This window comes from Aplysia californica, unplaced genomic scaffold (genome assembly GCF_000002075.1).
Source record: "Aplysia californica isolate F4 #8 unplaced genomic scaffold, AplCal3.0 scaffold00264, whole genome shotgun sequence".
NCBI classification, from domain to species: domain Eukaryota; kingdom Metazoa; phylum Mollusca; class Gastropoda; order Aplysiida; family Aplysiidae; genus Aplysia; species Aplysia californica.
The window spans coordinates 941,737-964,369 of NW_004797534.1; the positions used below are offsets into that span (position 1 = coordinate 941,737).

At 40.0% G+C, this 22,633-nt stretch overlaps 1 protein-coding gene across 4 annotated transcripts in view; it reads right to left on the minus strand.

Moving 5' to 3' along the window:
• The window catches only part of LOC101859416 (tectonin beta-propeller repeat-containing protein 2), a 43,302-nt gene that overhangs the window by 18,626 nt on the left and 2,043 nt on the right, over nucleotides 1-22,633 (minus strand). For 3 of the 4 annotated variants that reach the window (XM_005100909.3, XM_005100910.3, XM_035970411.1), the window contains exons 2-11: nucleotides 19,378-19,730; nucleotides 16,632-16,760; nucleotides 15,127-15,258; nucleotides 14,703-14,866; nucleotides 12,822-13,258; nucleotides 11,171-11,366; nucleotides 10,446-10,735; nucleotides 7,745-7,885; nucleotides 3,028-4,573; nucleotides 2,042-2,257 (exon numbers count right to left, since the gene is read on the minus strand). In XM_005100909.3, the coding sequence (XP_005100966.1) occupies nucleotides 2,042-2,257; nucleotides 3,028-4,573; nucleotides 7,745-7,885; nucleotides 10,446-10,735; nucleotides 11,171-11,366; nucleotides 12,822-13,258; nucleotides 14,703-14,866; nucleotides 15,127-15,258; nucleotides 16,632-16,760; nucleotides 19,378-19,656 (3,530 nt within the window). In that variant the 5' untranslated portion in view covers nucleotides 19,657-19,730. The other variant, XM_013083960.2, reaches the window with a different exon arrangement.

Sequence of the window (22,633 nt, forward strand, 5' to 3'; positions counted from 1 at the left end):
ACATTTCCCTTTGCCTTTTCTCTTCATTTACACATTCAGAAACATGTGTCGTGACACGGTAGACTAAGGCACTCGTCATAATAATAACAATCAAAGAAATCGACACTTTTTCCATCCATTGGGCAATATTTATCAAATTTTGGGGGGGGGGGGGCTCAACACCTTTTACGCCCATTTAAAAACACACTCATGCATGGATTTTACTGAAAAACTGATCAAAAGGCACAAAAAATGTACATTTGGAGTTTCTAAGGACACTACAGCTTTGGAAATCACCAAACTTTGGCCACCATTTTCTCCCTAATTTTACCCCTGACACCAGGTGACTCCCACCTTCTTCTATTGAAAATATCTCGACTTCTATTGAAGAGAAATGGGTTTTTTTTTCATCAAACGCATGGTAAAAGGACAGACTTTTAGATGATACCATTTAAACTTCATGTGCCCCAAAATTAACGAGTGCCTGATTTCACCATGCCATGATGCATTTCATCCCAATTGCACATAAATTAACAAGTAGTGGAATTTTTCAAATCAGCACAACGGCTATGTGCGTTTCGACACGGTGGAATCAGGCGTTTGTCAATTTTTGGGCTTTTGGAGTTATTGGTACTATCTGAAAACTGATTTATTTGCCTTGCTTAGAATGAAACAAATATCCACCTATCTTGAATAGAACTCGAGATATTTTCTCGAATGAAGGAAGTGAGGTCACCTGGTTTCAGTGGGGAAATTAGCGAGAAAATGGCCGCCAAAGTTTGGTTACTCCAATAGCTAAAAAGTCCTTGAAAACAGAAAAATGACATTTTTGTGCCTTTAGTCAACGTTTTTCAGTAAAATTCACATTCAAATGTGTTTTCATAGGGACATAAAAGTGGTAGAGCCAAAAATAAAAATTTCCAAAATGGCAGAAAAATATGTTTCTCCGATTTCTGTATTTTGACGAGCGCCTGATTTCACCACACTGCCTCACATATATCTTTCTCCTGCCTGCATCCACCTGCACTTCAAGTCTACAATTGAAGCTGTCAGAAACAACTTTCCGCATTCATATCTCCAGAGGTAGGCCTACTTGTTAAGGTGGTAAGACTCCTGAGACCGCCAGCGTTGAATAAACCCAGAGTTCAATGGTTAGGCTCTTTATGATAACACCAGGAAGTGAGTTTGATTTCCGTGAGACAGCCCCCTAAACTGAGTTAATGGCGATATGTATACATTTGCAATTGTCATTTTTGCCGAGGACAGAAAAACGGTGAAATGTTGTAGGTTTAACGCCCCTATCAACACCATTATGAGGCAGGACCTCAGAGTGAAACGTCTATCTCTGAAAGGACGGAACCAAATGGGAAATCTGTGAAAAGTGCCTTTCCTAAGGACACAACGTCGGACCGAGCTGGGAGCTGAGGCTTGAACCCCCGTCCCCGCAATCTCACGATTACGGGTCCTGTGGCCTAACTACAATGCTACCGATGCCATCCATCATGGACCAAGATGAACAAGAGAAGTAATCTCATTGCTGCACTATTTATAAGAAGGAAAAGGATACTGATGCTTTAAGTTAGAAATAACCCTTATTAGTGCATAAATACGTGTCACAACACAGTGGAATCAGGCACTTGTCAATTTTTGGCATATGAGTTACTGGTATCATATGAAAGCTGATTCAAATTTGCTTGCTTTCTATAAAAAAAACAACCACACATCTATTTTGAATAGAGGGCAAGATATTTGCGATTGAAAGAGGTGAGGGTAGCCTGGTCTCAGAGGTAAAATTAGCAAGAAAATGGCTACAAAGGTAACTCCGATAGCCTGAAAGTTCTTGAAAACTGAATATTTAGTGACATTAATCAACATTTTTCAGTAATATTCACATGGGAATGTGTTTTTATGTGGAAATAAAAGGAGCAGAGCCAAAAAACAAAAATACGATAAAAATGTGTTTTTTAATTATATGTTTTTGACGAGCGCCTGATTTTACCACGATGCCTCACATAATAATATATAAAAGTGGTACAGTCAAAATACAAGAATACTGTTTTACCTAAAGTCAAGAAGCCAGTCACTTCCCTCAGGCAGCTCATCAGAGACACCTGTCCTCACCAGCAGGCGTAGGCCTTCGGTAATGGCCCAGACAACTCCGTTCGCACACTGGATAGAGCGCAGCTTGTGCTCACACTGAATGTTTCTCGACTTGTAGCATGGTCGCTCCAGGGAAAGATTTCTTTGCATCATCACCTCACCGCTACGCTTAATATACCTAGTGACGAAAGCAGCAAAGCTTCTGAACAAACCATTGTTTAAATAGTTCTTTCACATGATGTATGTTGACAAAATAATTCTTATTTTATGATCTTTAAAGCTAATAACACTTTAATTGCTGTTCAATATTTACACCTTTAAAAGCCGTTTCAAACAAATTCGCACTCGTCTTAAAAATGATACGTGTTAATTACTCTAGGGCAGTGGTGTTCAACCCATGGCCTGCGGAAATAACTGTCTTACTGATGTTCTGTGACTGGCTATGGAGGGTTCTCAGAGAGAAAGGGTAAAAAGTATAAAACAACAATTCAACACCATAGGCTTCGAGTTGTCTCCTGGGCCCAAGAATAAGCAAGTAGTCTATCTGAAGCTTCCTCACACGTGCAAAAGGGTAAATTTATCCCTATGCAGAGGATTTTTAACCCTATTCGTACGCCCCGGGGTCATTTTGTATCCCCGGGGTTGTATTCTTCACATTTTAGAATACTTCTTGTGCAAAGATCTCTTTGAAACTTTCAGTATTTCTCAAAAAATCATTTTGCCAGACTGCTATACAAAGCATACGGATCGGATTAACGAGTAAATTTCCTCTTTGGAAAGTGGTGGCACAGAGTTCCCCCACATCGTATGGATACGATAGTAAAACACGATGTACGGATAGGGTTAACCATGAAAAGTATTTTAAAATCAAAGAGCACAAGTATAAAACTGATTTCCAGTGTATGACCACAAGTTTAGAAAAATTAGGCAAAAAAATGCACTGCTCACCATGCACAGTTGTCGTCGACTGAAATCCATTCCACATCCCGCACCGCCTCAACCCACTTCAACCCCTCGGGGTGACGGCTGCTGATCTTTGTGCCTGCAAAGACCACCCCTCGGTGCAACCGCCACACGATGTGACCCGAGGGGGACACTGCAATCTGATTGGCCGAACCTGAAGCCTTCCTCCACACGATACCTTTAGGACTGCCAACGGAGGAGTAGTAAATATTCTCGCTTTTGTCCGTAAACCACACATGGCTTTGAGATACAGCCAGGCTGTACATATTGGTCGGCGTGGTGAATTCAGACCATGAGTTAGCTACACGGCGTTGACAAACATCTTGCATCTCAGATGACCGCTCCACTTCGGTAGAGAGTAATGACTTAGAGGCTTGAGCAGCACCAGGGGTGTTAGCATCTGGTGAGGTCATGTAGGATGAAGACTCAGGAGACGTGTCAATAAATTTTGAATAGAAGTCATCGGCAGACTTCTCTCTTGGCATCCCTTTGTTAAACGGATCCTCAGCTTCTATTGCACTGACAGAGCTGTAAATGTCTTGGAAAGAATCAGATTGTTCAAATACTCTTTGCACCTTTGTAAGTTTCTTTTGTTCAGGTGCATCAGAAGAATGACCCGTTGCATACATTGACAGGCTGGAATCAGGAGTTCTCACTTCAGCCTTTCGCGAGTCCAGTTGAACAAGAGCAGAATTTATGATGTCGAAGGAGGAATCACGAATCAGTCTATTCTTAGGACTTATGTCTGAGGAGTATGTGTAAATATCAGCTACCTCAGAGCCATCACCGTCGCAGGAGGCAGAAGTACTAGCACATGGAATCTGCAATGGAATTTCTGTACTATTCTTACCTTTCTCTGACTCTTGAGTCTTCTGGCCATCACTTTGACCTGTTGCTCTCAGCATCAGGCTTTGATCCGACTCTGTCAAAGATCTGTCCATATTCATGTCAGCCTGAAGTAACTCTGTACCTTCTCTATCACGAGTACCATCCTTGTTTGAACTCACCACAGATTTTATATCTGCACTACTGTCAGTGTCAACCAATTCACTTTTGAATACAGACTCAGACTTATCGCTGGACATCATACAGGAAAATCCTCTGCCCTTCTCTCCAGATGCTGCCAAATCATCCTTCTTACTTCCAAAAATGCCTACTTCAGCTTGATTCAAATCCAAATTATTGGGTTTATCCTTCCTTTGGTCCTTCAAGCCTGATCCACTATTCACTTTCGAATAACTGTTAATTACATGGTCACTTCTCTGTGTGGCAGTCACAACATTGTCATTGAGTGTATCCTCAGAGCACTCAGACTCTTTCTTCCCTGTTGAATCCACAGATTCTTCTTTCAGAATGGTGTCCACCAACTTCAGCATCTCATCCGCACGTTTCAGAGCCTCTAGAGACGAACTGTTGCTGGTCTGGGAATCGTATGCTTTGGCGGCTGTCAAGCCAGAATCATCCGAATGTTGACTGTTAACAGAAGTCTGACTCACTGCATCTTCATCTTTCTGACGAGTGTTGGACGTTCCTACAGAGGACAAAAAACAACCTGATGTAACAAAACACACAAATCCCAAGCATCTCTAGCAAAAAAGAGGTAAAACTTTAAGAGGCAAAAAAAGACGAACCCCAACGCCTTTGTTTTCTCTACACCACCTGTCTCCTTTCTGTTTTTAAAACAGGATGACTTTGATCTCACTCTAAGGAAAAAAAACAAAAAACATTTGTATATATTGTTGATAAGGATTTAGTCCACAAGGGCTCAGAAAGCATGAAAACAACACTGCAAACACAGAAAAGAAAAGGAAAACCTAACAGCAACAGTATGGGGAGAAGATCAAAAGCAGTCTCTTGAAAAATTTTTTTTAAAAAATGGAGACTTACACAATTCTACCGGCAAGAGAACACAAAAGAACGACATGTAGCTGAAAGTACTGTGTTACTTGTTTTAGTCTTTACAACTCATCATCATCATCTGGTGCCCTGCCGACTGGCGTGGGCGATCATGGACCTCCACTTCACTCTGTCTTGCATTGCAGCAATTTTGTCTGTTGTTTTTGCTGCTCCCAGCCATGTTGTCATCTTGTCCAGTATCTTTTCCCTCTGTCTGCCTCTGCCTTTCTTTCCATCAAACTTGCCTGTTGTTACAATATTCTCCAATGCTTCTTTCCGCATTGTGTGTCTGAAGAAATGTTCCTGTCGTTTTCGTATATTCATCACAAGCTGTCTTCTGCAATTTGCTTCAACCAAGACTTCTTCATTTGTTTTTCTAGCTGTCCATGGGATAGGCAGCATGCGTCTTGTGAACCACAACTCTGTCGCCACAATTGTTCTTTCCAGCTGTTTATTGATTGTCCATGCTTCGTACCCGTATGATAAGATTGGCTCGATGTAACTTTTCAGTACTCTTTTTCTCGTTTCCAGTGACAGATTGATGTTTGTGAGTATCTGTTTCATTTTGTGGAAGGTTGCTTTTGCTTGGCAAATGTGGCTTTTAATTTAGGTGTGACATCTCCCATCTGATGATATAATGGTCCCCAAGTATTTAATATGTTGTACTTGCTTGAGGGTGGTATCATTGATTTTGATATTGCATGTTAGGGTTAGAGTTTTTCTGCTTATCACCATTGTTTCGGTTTTCTTGATGTTTAGGCTTAAGTCCATGTTGTCAATCTCTTGTACGATGACATTTAATTGATTCTGTAAGCATTCTTCATCTTCTGCTATTAGGACTGTGTCGTCTGCATATCTTAGATTGTTTATATTATGTCCCCCTATCGAGATACCTGGCATTTCTTCTATGTGTCTCATGATATTTTCACTATACAGGGAAAACAAGCCTGGAGAAAGTACACATCCCTGTCTGACTCCTCTTTTAATCTGTATGTATTCGTTGATGTCGTTTTCTATTCTCATTGCAGCAGTTTGATCCCAGTACGTGTTCTTAATAATCCTTAAGTCCTTCCTGTCAATATTGAGGACTTCCAGCATGTCGATGATCTTGTCGTGCCTAACTTTGTCGAATGCCCTGGTGTGGTCTATAAAACATAAACGAAGATCTTTCTGAACTTCTCGGGCACGTTCTATTGTTGTTCTGGTGACATATATGGCATTTACAGTGCCTTTGCCTTCAATAAATCCACACTGTTCTTGGGCTATTTCTGGGAGAATTTTATTTGGTAGTCTCATCATAATTATTCTGGGTTATATTTTTGTTATGTGGCTCATGAGGCTGATGGTATGATCAGTTTCACATTAATTTGCAATAGATTTCTTGGGTAAAGCTATGAAGATAGATTTTGACAAGTCTGATGGAATAGGTCCAGTGTCATACATGCTGTTAAGAAGTATTGTGAGTGTGGTGATTCCAAAGTCCTCTATAGCTTTAATCATCTCTGTGGTAATGTTGTCAAGTCCTGCAGCTTTCCCATTCCTCATCTTTCGTAGTGCCTTGATAATGATTGGTGGGCCCTCATTGTTATTTTCCGCTCTTCTTTGTTCATCTCTTTTTATTGAACAGGTCACCGATATATTCTGTCCAACGTTCCAGTATCTTATCTTTATCCAGGATGATATTCCCATCCTTTGATTTGAGGTATTTTGTTGAGCCACGTGTTCTTGCATGGCACACATCTTTAATTTTTCTATGCAGATCTTTGGAGTTAACCCCTTTACAATTACTGATATGGAATTCCAATACAAATAGGTACTAGAAACTAAAAGTTCAAAGTAGCTGTATGCCAAATTTATCTGTTCCATATGAAAGGCCTATATCTCCTGAGAATTTCGGTACCACTCTTTAACCTCTCAGATAATCTTTGAGAAAATGGTAGCTGTTTAAAATTTGATCAAATTTGTTAAAGTAGCTCACTGGCAGCAACCTCATGTTTGACATAATAAAAGAGTACCAAGTGCACCAAACATCTCCACATTAACAGACTACAATGACCATAACATAGATATGGAGCCTAATTTTTTTCAATACTGTAAGATCATTACAAATCAGTATTTTATCGCCTCAAGCAAAAACACAGAGCGTTGACTCGCTCGGCGCCGCACTGGCCCCCGCGGTGAGCGAGTCGGCTCCATACTGTAGTGTACCGAGTGCTCCCCGTGTGGGGGGTCACTTGCTTTCCGAGTTTTCCGGAACGATTGAGAAAAAAAATAATTCCAGGCAGATTACTTTATTCTAATAGAAAATGAACTGATCTTTCTATTGGTACCTTTTTTGAGCAGATATTTTACATATTTCGTGTAAAAAATGATCTTCGAAAACTTTGACGGTATTTTTAAAAGCTTTCTATTTAAATGCCAAAGGCAAAAAAAACACAACAGGAAAGTCGGTCGAAAGCTCTACAGTTCTCCGTCAATAAAAACACGGTATTTAATCATTAATCTTTCCCTGAAGCATTTGAATGCACGCGTTTCAATTTTTGAACCGGCCAACCACGCATTCCGACTACAAGGGGCTTTTTTTCCACAACGATTCTCCAGCTCCTAATAATCGGACAAATAAAATAAACAACTTACACCATTGTAACGAGGAAAAGCTGAGCTTTTTACAAGGTGTACAGCATTTGGTGTTTTACAACGAAAGAGCAAAGAAACAGCAGTCTAAATTATCCCGATTTCACCGATACCACGCCCTTGGAAGGCCGCGAGTGCCCGCGAGGCCGTGTTTACGCTACCTCATACAAACCTCCTTTGTGCTTTTTCTTTTTTGGCTTTTTCATCCTGTGGCTGAAAACTATGTCGTCCTGGTTGGAGGTTGAAGGGACCGCAGTCTCTGGAGCGGAGGACGCTACCGAAGTCTCTGAGTGCTGGGAGGATGTACGAGAATCTGAAACAGACAGGGATGTGTCTTAAAAGAGACTGGCGACACTTGACCTAAGTGTATTAGAAGTACCCTTGATTGTTTAATGAAAGATATCACCCAAGGCCACATACCCATTACCACTTCGTAAACCTAGAATTACAAAGTTCTATCTGCTCAGTACTATTGAAAATTGGGAGTTTCACAAGTTAAGCTTTTTCGCAATTCTCTGAATAATAATATCTTGATAACGACTCTGAATAATCTTATGATTTTGATAGAGCAGATAGAAGATTTGGTTTCGGACCTTATGGTCTTAATAACTCAAAACGGTAAAAAATGTCAGAGAAAACTTTGTAATTCTAAGGTAGCAATTTGCTTGCCAGCTGACAACATGTTGAAAAGTGAGCATTTGGCTTCGGGCAATCCAGGCATAAGGCTATGTCTGTCCAGAGGATGTGTCTTTATTTGCTAGCAGAAGGACTACGTTTTGTCATTACACTGACAGATACAATGTGCCTGGGATACAAGTTCAAATTTACCTACAACCGAAAAATAGACAGGGATTTTATGTAGGAATTCAGTGTTCATATTCCGTAATATTATCACTACTGAGTTTTGACAGAGCAACCAGAATTTATTTTTCTAGCTCGAATATATATCACCAGTACTTATAGCAAAGATAGATAGTACACCCTATGATAAGATGCTGCAGCTGCCTCTTTCCCTCTCTTAAAAAAACTTGCCAGCGTAAAATAGGCCACGCCCCCAGCGAGCGTGTGACTGAGCCCCGATGGCTTGGCCTAGGGCTTGTTGGGTAGAGTATGAGAGCGTTTAATCCTACTCTAGGGCCCATTCTAATTTATTTCTAAATAATTACGTAGATCTATCTACTAAACTAAAGTATTGATCAACGTATTCCGATAATTTATAAAGATCTCAATTGCTTTAAAAGAAGAACATAAGGTTTAAAAATAGTCTCACTTCGATAACGAGTGATAAGATCAGAGGATAGTGTTCCGGTACCGGGTGCATAGGCTCAAGATCTACTAAATCCAGATCTAGGCCTAGGCATTGACTATCGTGAAATCTAGGCCTAGAATCTATCCAATGCAATATTATTGATAGCATTGATGAGATAGTATTGATGACAGGATCTCTAGAAGTATGCATTATTAGAAAATAAAAGATAGTGTCAATTAGTATTAGATACACCAAGGAACCAGAGAGAGAGAGAGAGAGAGAGAGAGAGAGAGAGAGAGAGAGAGAGAGAGAATACAACGAATACAACATAGAAGTATGTCTTATTAACTTGATATAACAAACTAACCAATTTTTCTTTTGTCAGTCTACGCTCATCTAGCCCTGACAATGGGGTGAAAGTTTACGACACACTTTCCCTAGTGACACAGTCACCTATGAACTCATTGAAACTTTGTTCGGTGCTTTCAATTTTCCTTGGCTTCACAGCCGAACCCAGCTCATCTATAGATTGAATAATATAATACGCTTGAGGGCTGTGTGTGCCCCTGAGATTTAAGTGTTATAAATCAAGTCGAGCAACTGTTAAGGAAACTTTTTCATCAGATGAAAATTAGAAAAAATTGTGTGCGTGCATACATGTGTGAATGAGTATGGGTGGTGAGACAGAATAGAATTGAATTTGACTTTATTGACTTTCGAGGCAAATGGCCCATACGTCATAAAAAGTTACAAATTAAATGCAAAATACTGACCTCTCTGTGTTGTGCTAAAGGACAAATTACATAATAATGTACACCACAGAAAACATATATATAGACCTATATAACATATACATCAAGAATCTAAATCTACACCTAAAGGAATGGGCCCACACACAACAAAGTACAGGGCACAAAGCATTGGTCATAGTCATGGATGCGTGATGTAGATAGTAAACAAAGCTTACATGCTGGAATCTGATCTCTCTAGTTTAGCTCTAATCTAGACTCTAGAGATTAAACAATTAATTTCACATTGTCTTTCCCTTTTTCGTCCTTTGGGAATCTGAAGAAAGACAGTGGGTTGGTTTTTCCTCTGGAATTAGAACAGCCCATCGCAGAACATAACAGGCCAGTAGGTCGACAGGATGAAAGTTGCGTTTCACTCGCCGTGTTTACACACAGTCGCACGCTCGCCGCTGGTGGCGCTGAGGGTCGTTGTGCCTCACAAATCTGGGCCAGTGCAACATCTTACCGTAGGGTGTACTATCTTTGCTTATAGTCTTCTATTATCATTATCCATCAAATGCAACAACTAAATATTTATTTTCACCAATCAAAAGTAGATTTGAGAGGGGGATGGAAGCATTGTGGCCCCAAATTGGAACAAAAATATGAGCTGCAGATTGACTTACTTTTGATGAGAAGTCCAACAAAGAATTTTTTTATCTTTCTACACATATCGATATCTTTCTTTTCACACCACACAATAGAGGACGCAACTGTTGTGAATTTCTAACCCTTTGTTATCAATGTTCAAACAAACAAAAATCCAGGAGCACCTGTCGAAGTGATGTGCTTTATTCAATGACACGACACATAAACAACAGTAAAAAATTATGTACCTGTACTTTGGCTCGCAGAATTTGGGTCAAAGGCTTTGGGATCTGTTGCAGTATTTGAGACAACAGCCAGAGCGGATGTGGCTGACATCAGAGACGATAAAGCTGACGGTGCATCATCTTCCTCTGTGGTGGCCTTGACCTCATTCTCTGCTGAGCCCGATATGGATAGTGCAGTGGCAGTGGGCACCGCTCCGGCCTCGGATGGCAAGGTGCCGGTGAAAACTCGGATGCCTTCTAGTTCAGAAGATGCAAGAGTCACAACAGGAGGTAAGTCAGGGGATACAGCTTCTCTGAAAGAGAAAAGTAGTGTGGACAGTTAGTTCTTTCTGGAAACCAATTTTAAACTGACTCCTTCATACACAAAGAGAACACAAATGTAAAAAAATAATTTTTTAAATATACATACTTTTACTAGAGGGAAAGGTGACCACACCAAGAGCAGAAAGAAGCAATGAGTAACTTATTAAATAAGAAAAAAATAAACTAATGTTATAACAGCCAATGCGCAAAATAATGGCCACCAAAATATGTAGACAGATTAGGTCCAGCACACATTGCAAGTAAAATCATAACATAATTGGACATAACCTTTTGTTAAAAAAACCCAATATATGTGTCATCAGTGTTACAAGAAACTAAGTAACTCCCTTTGACCCCAGAACCACTCACTGTTCGTGTGACAGTGACAACATCATATAATCTCTCTACTCAAATGATCTACTCACATGACAGGTTTTGGTATAGCTTCCTTGACCTCCTCTGTTTTATCATCACTGAGCAGATCATCAAGTCTTTTGATAGGGTTAGTAAAGGTCTTACGGAAGAAACTCTTTGCAATGTTTTCTTTCTTCTCTGTTTGCCCACTTCTCTCATTAACTGCTGGTTCATGCAAGGTAGAGTGAGGAGCTCTCAAAATTTCAGCTGCACAGAGAAAAAAAAATTAGATAAGTGTTCTCATAGTGCTGTAGATATTAAATAGGCTACAGCTCATGTGGGATGCACACGGAATGCAGAAGAGTGAAAGAATAGGTAACATTAATATGACATGGCATGTCATCCACATCTCAAACTTTACTCTTTTTCAAACATTAGCTACTACTGTGATCAAAAGTTAAAAACCACCAGAACATATTTTGCTAGTAACAACCATTTCCCAGTCAGTAACCATGCAAAATTAAGGGAGGAGAAGTATTATATAAGTATACACTTGTCACACAAAAGCCCCACAAATGCCAATAGCAAAAATGTGCATTACAAACAGATCATTGCATAACATATAAGGAAATGAAGTGTATCACAAGTGGCATGTCAAAAGCATTGTCAACTCATAAACAGACAAAGAAATATTTTCGAAAAAAAGCTAAGAAAAATTGACATCTGCACTGAAATTAGACATCTTTAAAACAATTTTTTTAATTTCACGATTAGTGATGTTAAAAACCTTTTGACAAGTCAGTCAATCATTTATACAACATATTAATCTAAATCTACTGGAGTTACGTAAAGGCAGTAAATATGACAAGTAGCTCTGCTATTTCATCTCTACATATTGTATTTGTGAAAGTTTGTCACTTTGGCTGCCTAAAACTTCCGACCCATTTAACTTTCAAATTTGACAAAATTAATGGTGGTTCAGAATCATTTAAAGGGTGCATAGTCTTATTGAGGAGCCTGAAGTTACTGTCGTTTAATTTTCAGTTTTTCATTAGTTTCGTTTAGATCTAATCTTGGGAAAGTCCGTATTCTAAGACGCCATTGTAAACAAGTGAGGTTTCCGTTCACTAGCCATGGGCACTGATTCCACACCTTTGAAATTCTGGAGTGTACAAACACGACAACGGAATAGAGAATCAATCTATATATCTATTATATATTTGGCAACTTGGAAACACATGCGTCACCTTTCCCATAAGACTACGACAACTACAGAGTTGAAAGTTGGCAAGTACCTGCAGAAAGATACATAAGTCCCCACGATGGCGTTCGATTTTTTATTTATTCATTTCCCGAATTTAGAGAAATATATTTGACAAAAAGCTCCCGTCCTTCTTTGGCCTTTGTGATTATTCCACTGAGAAACAAAACAAATCTGCGTCGAGCTGTCCTTCTCATCGCAAGTGCCAGAAGTGATATTTCGCGAGGTGCATTTTGTTTTGAGAGTATAGATCTAGACCTTCTAATTTTTTGCGTTTCTTAAGATTTATTGCTCCATTTCACTACAGTGTTAAATGTAGAAGGCCAATGACTTTCAGTTTATATTAATGCACTAATCATTCCTTTCATCGAAAGGGGGCCCAGCTAGTAACAAATAAATGTAATGCTGTCCATTGGACTATATCAAAAGCGACTGCCATTAATTGAGAAAATTTAACCAACCTTTTGCAGCTGAGCTATCTGGTCCATCTGAGATTCTTATGACTCTCGCTTCAGCATGCCTCCGCAACAAAAAGATTTCGTTGTCCACGACGGCCACACCCTCAATCCCGCTTAACCGACTCTGACGAGCCACCACACGATTGTCCCAGGGGTCAAGGACAACTAGAGCTGAGCCAGACCACGAGACCAGCTCCCTATCACGGAACCGTTTCAAGAGTCCGAGCTGGAAGTCTGATGGACTCATATAAAGTTTGCCGGCCATAAGCAGTGGGATTTCCTTCACAGCAGGTGACAGTGGGTCAGAAAAGACGTGAGTGCTCTTCACAGTTCCTTGTATGTCAGACAACCAGAGACGACAGCCTGGACGGGCTGCGAAGAGCTTGGCATCGTCCGTTTTGCACATGCCCGGGATGAAGCAAGCGCCGAATGACCCCGTCCTACCGGGAACAAAAAGTAATTAATGCAAGGACATTAGAGGGAGAAATGTTTGCTGTAGGAATAACAGAGAAAGTAACAGCTGACTTTGGGTGTGATTTAACACTGCTATAAACACTGTAAGTTCATTTAAGAGACAAAATATATTATTAGAAGATTGCTGTACCACCTGGAAACAACTCAAAATGTGTTACAACATGATGGAATCAGGCACTCATAAATTTATGGGCATATGAATTATTGGTATTATCTTAAATTTTATTCATTTGCCTTACTTTAAATTTTAAAAAGATACTAAACAATCTTGAATGGAAGTCGAGATATTTGCGAATGAAAGAGGCGGAGGCCACCTTATTTCACTGAAAAATTAGTGAGAAAATGGCCGTCAAAGTTTGGTGACTTTCAAAGCTTGTGTGTACTTGGAAACTGAAAATTTACATGTTTTAGAGCCTTTTATCAATGTTGTTCAGAAAAATCCACTCGAAATGTGTTTTTAAATGGACATTAAAGGGGTTGAGGTCCAAAAAAAATCGATAATAGGTGGAAAAATATAGTTCTTGTATTTCATTATTTTGACAAGCGTCCAAGTTTACCATGATGCTACACAAATATAGAAGTTTGAAAAAAGTAAAGTCTCGCCAACAAAAACAGAGGAGCACATCAAACTGAAAATCTGTGTTGCAGGGACGAAAATGATTTTAAAATATTAATCCCTATGTACAGTTTATATACATGTGACCACATTTAAGTTTCATCCATGAATGGAGGTATGACAGACTTCTGAATCTGTAATTTTGTTCTCTATGGTATTTTCAATACTGTTTTTATACAATCTCCACAGTTGTCGATTATGATGATGACCTCAAGGAATTTATGGATATTAATTTCACAAATGTAGGCCTACTCCTTTTAAGGAAAAATCTAAGGATATTTGAAATAAAGAAGAACTTCTCACTTTTATAAACCTTAGTTTATCTAAAACTTATTAATCATCTTTCTGAAGACAGGATCGTTGACAAGGAATATGATGTCTCTCAATAATACTATTCTTAAGGATATGACACAGTCTAATATTATGAGAAAAATATGTTCTTCAATCCCAAAGCACCCTAAAATACAAACCTGTAAACAAAATAAAGCTTACCTCGTAATAGTCCCTTTGTCCTGGGTCAATACAAGATTTTGATCATTTCAATTAATACAGTTTTAAAAAATGACAGAAGTTCAATTATCATTTATGTCATGTAACCTTGTGACAAATTTGAATTTTATAACATGTGGCAATTTTTCCCAAAAGTTTCTCCAAAAGACGAAAAAAGACCCAACCCCAACCACTATGCAAGTAGTTCCAAAACTTATAAATGAGATCTCCATTACAAAAATGCACTCAGTAACATGAAAAGCAAGACATCAATTTATTGGACTAGGTTTCTTATTCATACTCACATTTTACGCTCTTTAACACCAATACTGACAACCTGACATTGAAGGTCAAGTCGCACCACAAAACTGCGCTGCTTTGTTGAGACAAGTAGTGCTTTATGAAGATAGTCGATCTGAACAATTTCTGTAGTTGCTTCAATCAGGAGTACACTGGACTTGCATTGACCCTGAACAAAAATATAACAAAACATCAACAACGTATATGACAGTCTGTCATAAAATGGATATATATGAAAAACCATATATTTAAAAAACAAAAAACAACAACAAACAAAAAACAACCTAATACTGCTCCCTACTATTTTCCAGCCCCATACACACAGATAACCATGTCAAACTTAAGTACTATGTCCTATTTTCAGTCATAACAAAATTCACTAATTTACACCCAGATTAGGATTATGAAATAGGTAGTGTTGAAGCTCACTTCATAGAAGTCCACCTCTGTGGTAATGACTTGGCCTCGCTTGTCTCCAGTGTACAGCTTCATGCCATTGGTGCTCCACTCCACACAGGTCACGTAGTGCTGATGGAAACCCTTTACATCAAACTTTTGCACCTACAGTTTAGAAAAAAAGGACGAGAAAGGGAAGATTCGAAAGTGAATAGAAAAAGTACTTGAGTGATAGGATAGTTTTCAGAACATTAATAGGAAAGCCATGTTTTCCCTCGAGCATGACTAGAAAGTTTGAAACAGAAAAAAACAGCACGATTAGATTTCCCAGGAACAGATGGAAGCAAAGACCACAATTTTAAACAGCCTATCAGAGTCTGCTGGATTGAGGATCTACCCCACAAAATCAAAAGTTCTCAGGATAGATGCACCACGAAAGAAGCAGGTCACAGTAGAGGGAAATGCAGTAGAAGACATAGAATCCTTCTGCTATCTTGGGAGTATAATTAACAGAGAGGGAGGAACAGGGCGCTGAAATTAAGTCCCATATTGGAAATTCACAGATTGAGTTTATTTTTATGATCAGGATTTGAAGGACCAGGGAGATCTCACTACGAACAAAGCTGAGGATTTTTCAACTCAGATGTGAAGTCAGTCCTGTTGTATGGATGTCAGACATGGAACGCATCTCAGACGTGCATAAAGAGGATCCAGGTTTTCTTGAACTAGTGTCTGAGGAAGCTATTGAGGATCAAAGGGACAGACAAGATCACCAACGAGGAAGTATTAAGAACAACGAGACAGAGTCCAGTCAGAGTTGAGGTGGGAAGAAGGCGTTGGTGATGGATTGGACACACTTTCAGGAAGTCAAGCAGCTGAATAAAAAGACAAGTGTTAGATTGGAATCCACAGGGTAAAACACCAAGGGGAAGACCATGCAGAACCTGGAGAAGAGTCACGGAAATGGACGTACAGAAAAGTGGGAACACATGGAGTGACATCAAGTGACTCGCCCATGATAGGGAAAGGTGGAAAGTGTTTGTTCGTGGCCAATATCCTGAAAAAGGCAATGATGATGATGTGATGATCCATGAACTATCCTGAGATCGTACATCTTTTAAGATGTGCAGGAGACTTCCACCTTGTAAAGGTCAAGACAAAAGTACCAGTGGATATAAAGTATGTCTCTAACAAAAAGGCAAATCTGATACTCCAAGGATCACCAAACAAACAACGCAGGCCGGGCCATTATAAAACTAAAGAATGATAAGAGTAAATGAAGGCAAGTGCATATATGAGAGTTAAAGAGTTTGAAAGTGTCTATTTCCATACATATGAAAGTACAATCATGAGTGCATATATGTAAAAATGCTCAAAAAGAAATGAACACATTCTAGGCTTGATTGAGGCTTTGCAAGAATGACGTCTTGAGTGCCAAGCAACAACAAAAAAAAAAGAAAAAAATTGCAGGCCTTTCCAACCATTAATTATATTACATATATAAAAACCTTAAGCTCAATAAAAATGGCAAGACAAACCTGTCTCTTCTGCACTGATGCAGTCCCTGGTATACAAAACACAGTGATGTCCCCAGAGGCAGTACCAATTGCCAGTAGCAGATCAATCCCTTCATGCAACTTGATACTTGTAATAACATCATTCGCACCCTGAAATGACAACAACAAAAAAACCCAGATTGAATAAATAATTAATGACTCCACCTGGATCAAAATACAAAAGTGCTGACCGTACACTGACATTCCATAACATTTCTTCTGTAAACAGAAGATTAAAACTTTTAACAATAATAAAAACTATACATATGAAGCTTTCCTTCTTACCTTTTCTTTGTCCCCAGCACTCTTTCCATTTATGAGAACAATTAGTGAGTAAAAAAAGTTGGACTTTTGAGGCTTCTAGTTGGAAGATCATAATATGCCTTTCAAGCACGTTGATAGATACAGCACACACCAAAAATGTGAAACGAAACAAGGAGAGGAACTTAATACAGACAGAAAAATCAAGAATGGTTTGCAAGTAAGGAGTGGACTCATTAGATGCTAAAACAGCCACTGTAACTGTAAAAGTATCCAATTTCCACTCATAGTTCTAGGCTGCACTTATTGAGTCTGCTATTAGAGTAAAGGCACATTTGCGCCATTTCTCACTTAAAGCCAAATGAATAAGAGAAAACAAAAAAATTTTTGACCTGCAAACTTGCACATCATCAGGCCAATAGATGTATAATGGTCTTGAGCATTCTCGGCTATATTGCCAAGAGGGATGTTCATTCTAATATACCATATGAGGGAACCAGTTTGCAATCAGGGCACCTTTATGCGGTCATGGAGGACACATTATGCCGCCAGGGAACTGTGATGCAATCACATGGGGATATGTATGCGGCCAGGACCTCTCAACCTGATTTTATTGTGTACTATGTGGGGGGGGGGGGGGGGGGTTAAGTTTAAGAAACCTTGCCAGCGCAGTGGCCTCGTGGTTGACGGACTTTGGCCAAAAGGTTTGAATCCTGACAATATGATACTTTTGAGCTTCGACTTTTTATTGATGTCCGTAACCCCCCCCCCCGGCGTCCTCTTGAGAGATCAAGTGATTCGCCTTCGAAATGACCATCTGTGTACAGCAGGGTGTCATAAAATAACCAACATGGGTCACTGTAGCGTAGTGGTAAGACACACGCTTCATATGTCGAAGGTCCCAGGTTCGAGTCTCGTTGGGCCAACATTTTTTCGGAGTTTTATGACCTTCCTGTGTCAAAAGAGGCTACTAACTCAGTACTCGGTAAAGTAAGTAACAAACAAAGAAGTCTTGGGAGAAGTAGGTGAAATTAGTGAGAACGAGAATAAGAGGCTTAATGATGATTGGCTCTTGTTACACTGACGACAATGAACAACTTTGACAGACTTAAAAAAACAATGAATAGGCCTACGTAAACACTGCCAGGAACTTTGACAGACACCTTCAAAAACGACCAGAGTGTAAGTTTAAAAAAAATAAACAATTCTTCTCCACCCCCCCCCCCCCCCGCCGCCAATCCGGAGTCCTATACTCCACAACACTCATACTTTGAATGAACTTTGGTGACCCCAGCAACCTCAGTATATGGTGACATATTATGCGAACGCGCGCAGGTTCACTGACCGGTCACGTTGGTGAGCCCGACAAGCTGAAAATCAGACGATGTTTCGTTTTCTTTCCTTTTTTTTTTTTTTACAAGTTACAACACAGTCACAAATATTGATTTATTTTAAAGGCAACAAGGCGTTTATAATTTACAACCTGCATGGCACAAATGTTGCGTTACCAGACCGGGAAAAGCCGAACGAATAACTCAATCGCGACCGGCAAAATGAACTTACTGACTCTATCGGATTTGGTTTGATTTATTTCCTTGGGTCATTCCCGGGGCAATTTACAAGTCTCCTCAAATTCCTGGGCCTGGTGGTCGACCTGTCAAGAGGTACAAGTGACAGGGCAGTTTCTTCAGACTGCAGTGAATCTGATGGAGTCAGTCTTGATTTGATCAATTGTATTGAAGTCAAGAACTACAAACCAGGCTCTCTGAAAGCAATTATGTAACCTAAAATGCTGTTAAATGGGCACTGTTAGCAACTGATCACAACAATGCCCCTTCTCCAATGGAGTGGACCTTTTTCAGACGTCCCCGATCGCAAGAAGTCCCTTTAAAAAATAAGGAAATAACTATGTGGCCACCCCCTCCCTGGGTCTCTTTTGTAGTTTTCTTTATGTTAACACATTTACACATGATATTTATTCATTATTTCAACACACGAACCTATAGTCGAATAAAAATATGATAAGAAAGCTTTGTAATGACAATGGACAAGTGACCAGTCAAATTTTCACTTTGGGATATTTTGATTGACCAAATTCTTCAAACCATTGCCGTTTTCAAACTTTGCTGCCTATCGAGACCATCTTTGTTGTGAACATGTGATTCATGCCAGTGCATCACGGGACCTTGGTTTCCGTTTGGAATATGAAACAAGACTTAAGTTATTTCCTTTATAAGGAAAGTGGCCGCATAGTTCGGCCAGCCGCAAATACTGTACTTACTCTTATATCACAATACTCTGTTTCTTCCTTCCACTCCCGACAGTGACAAATGTTTACACTACAAACCAGCAGAGAGTACCGTAAAAAACCTTGACCTGCTACTACTGTAGGGTGTTGAAAAAAAAAGAGGCAGAAAAATACAATGACAACTGTCTAACCAAACAAAAAAACAACCCACGAACACACCGTTGAACGAAGTCTTTGAAGTGACTGCTCTTTCCTTGAGTAGAGGAATACGATGCCCACATTGGAGCCCAAGGCGATAAAAGCCTTGTTGGCATCTATACAGGTGAGCACAAGATCACATGACTTGAGCAGGCCATGTTGAGCTTTCTTCGGAATCTGTGACAGAAGAGTATCCAGCTTCTCAAATTCCTGTAACTCCCGCAAAGGACTTGAGGAATCCTTGTCTACGTCCTGTCCCTCATCTCCCCTGACACTTGTGGCTGTTTCAGCCTCAGCCATGCTGCACTTCTGCCAGGAGTTTGTTCCTCAACAGTCACCAAAGCAGGCTTTTAGATAAGTCAAATGTAGATCATCTGCAGAGGAAAAGATGCTTCAGTCAGTAATAGTCTCAAATCAGTTTTGGTATTAGATTTTAGATCTAAATCTAAAACAGTAGGCTTAGATCCAGATCTACTTAATTAGATCTAGATCTAGATTTTAGATCTATATGGATAGATTTGTGCTAATATCTGTTTTTTATGGAAGAGGCTGCCATGCTAACCGTATTTAATAATGATGGCTGAATTGTAACAATAAAATTTTAGTTTGCAATAGCCTACCTTGTATTTCAGACGAAACAAAAAGGTGCTTTACTGTATTTTAAACTTGAATAATTACTAAATCTAATGAGACCTGTGTACTCAACTGGTTTCGGTCAATAGGGCCAAACCTAGATCTAAGTACGGCTACACTGGCAGGTTTGCTGTACTTAAGTATGGCTTGACAGCTAGGCTAGCCGTACTTAACCCATTGCACCCAGCTACAAGTATATTCGTAGCAGACACGCGCTTCCGTCCTCCGAGCTATGACAATAGTTGTAGCAATATCATCATCCTCATTGCCTTTCTCACCCTGTACCAGGGTATAGGCCACGGACAAACACCTTAACCTTTCTCTATCCTGGGCTAGCCGGTTGATGTAATTCCATGTCTTCTCACTTTTCTGTACATCGATTTCTGTGATTCTTCTCCAGGTTCCACGAGGTCTTCCCCTTGATCTCTTACCATGTGGGTTCCAATCCAAAACTTTCTTTGTTATACAGCTGCCTGACTTCCTGAGAGTATGTCCAATCTATCGCCACCGCCTTCTTCCTACCTCATCTCTGACTGGGATCTGTCTTGTTTTCCTTAATACTTCCACATTGGTGACCCTGTCTGTCCATCTGATCCTCTGTAACTTTCTTAGACACCTGTTCAAGAAAACCTGGATCCTCTTTATGCAAGTCTGTGATGCGTTCCATGTCTCACATCCACACAACAGGACCGACTTCACATTTGAATTGAAAATCCTCAGCTTTGTTTGAAGTGAGATATCTCTGGTCTTCCAAATCCTATCCAAAGCAGTCTGTGCTTTTCCAATGCGGGACTTTATTTCAGCACCTGTTCCCCCCCTCTCTGTCAATTATACTCCTAAGATAGCAAAAGATTCAATGTTTTCTAGTGCCTTTCCTTCTATTGTGACCTGCTCCTTTCGTTGTGCAACTGTCCTTAGGATCTTTGACTTTCTGGGGTGGATCCTCAATCCAACAGACTCCGATAGGCTGTTTAATACTGAAGTCTTTGCTTGCATCTGTTCCTGGGTGTGCGACAGAAGCGCCAAGTCGTCTGCAAAATCCAGATCGTCCAACTGTGTCCATCAGGGCAGGCGCGGTTCGTCCATAGAGCACGGTCGTGCAGTGCCGCCCAAATTTTTTTAATGTTCTTTTACGTAAAACGCCCACAATAAAAAAATAAAAGAAGCCAGAAACAAACACTGGCCAAATATTATATAAAAACATGGTCCTCACTGGCGCCATAACTGTCATTTCTGTGTCTATAGCGCCGTAAAACATCTACTATGCCATGCCAAAGTCCACGCACTTTAGCTAAACATAATAGTCTAGTATTCACAGGATATTCAACAGTGTAACCTGACCTATAAATCGCTCTTGGGGATTACCCAAGCGATGACGACACTCGTAGCGAGTTTGGCGGTACATTAATATTAACAAGACGGCACATCTCAAATGTGCTCCTGCCGAATAGTGCCGAAACATAGCCCACAGTAGGAAGTCTAAAAATAAACGCTATAGACCGTACGCTATTCTTTGCCAATATTATGTGAACCCCGGAGCAATCCATGGAGTGCTCAAGTGAATTGTGATTGGTTCATTGTCTGTCTTGCCACTATTTTAAGAGACTCTGTGACCGTGAACCTGAGGGAGGTTAACGTGACCTTTCTACGAGTTATGTGCCTTTGAATGGTTTTGTAGTGGAGTAGTGAAAGTTACTACATGTACTTGAGTGTTCAGTTCCATTACAGGAAGAAGGAAATTGATGTTTAGCTAACAAACAAATTTAGTAAGAAATCAAAGTGACAAGTAAAAAGAAAGAAAATAAAAGCACGACGTCCTCCCTCACTGACCCAAAGATACCTAAAATTATACACCGTTACATTTACTATGCCCTTGACTATCTTCTGCATGCCATAGCTTAACTGTGCACGTCCACTTTTTAGCTCCACGAGCCGCTCCTGGTGTCCACTGTATACCATTTCTGTGTCCTCTGGTGGTTTCCTTCATTAGCCAGTCGACTGCCAGTATGAAGAGGAACAGTGATAGTAAACATCCCTGTCTCACTCCAGTGAGAGAGGCAAATCTGCGCCGACAAATTATTAGTAATAGACCAGCGGGGCGACGCCGGAGAATAGCCACTTGCTTTTTTTGTTGCATATAGATCAAGGACTACTTAAAAACAGGACGTGCATAGCTCAGTGTCTGACTTCGCTAGCGGAGGCCACTGCCTGACTGTAGCCTGACACTTCGCTTGCTGAGGTCTACTTTTACTGCGTGGCATATGATTATGAACACATTTATGCAAGAATTTCACAAATTTACTTGAATATTCTTCTCTAAGGGCCTTTTTATTATGGCCGGCACTATTTCTCCGAACGTTCGGGAAAATAAAGCTGGGCACTATTTCTCCAAACGTTCGGGAAAATAAAGCTGAGCACTATTTCTCCGAACACTCTATGAAACCTCAAAATCAGGATCTCAGGGAGAAAAAATCGGGGTTTGGAGAAAAAAATCGGGATCAACAGCAAATCACCAAGGTGACTGCGAAAGCTACTTATTTTTCCACAGGTGTCCATAAATTACTTGGCATATATGCACTTTGAGTGTCTTTGTTTGTTTGTGTGTGTGTGTGTGTGTGTGTGTGTGTGTGTGTGTGTGTGTGTG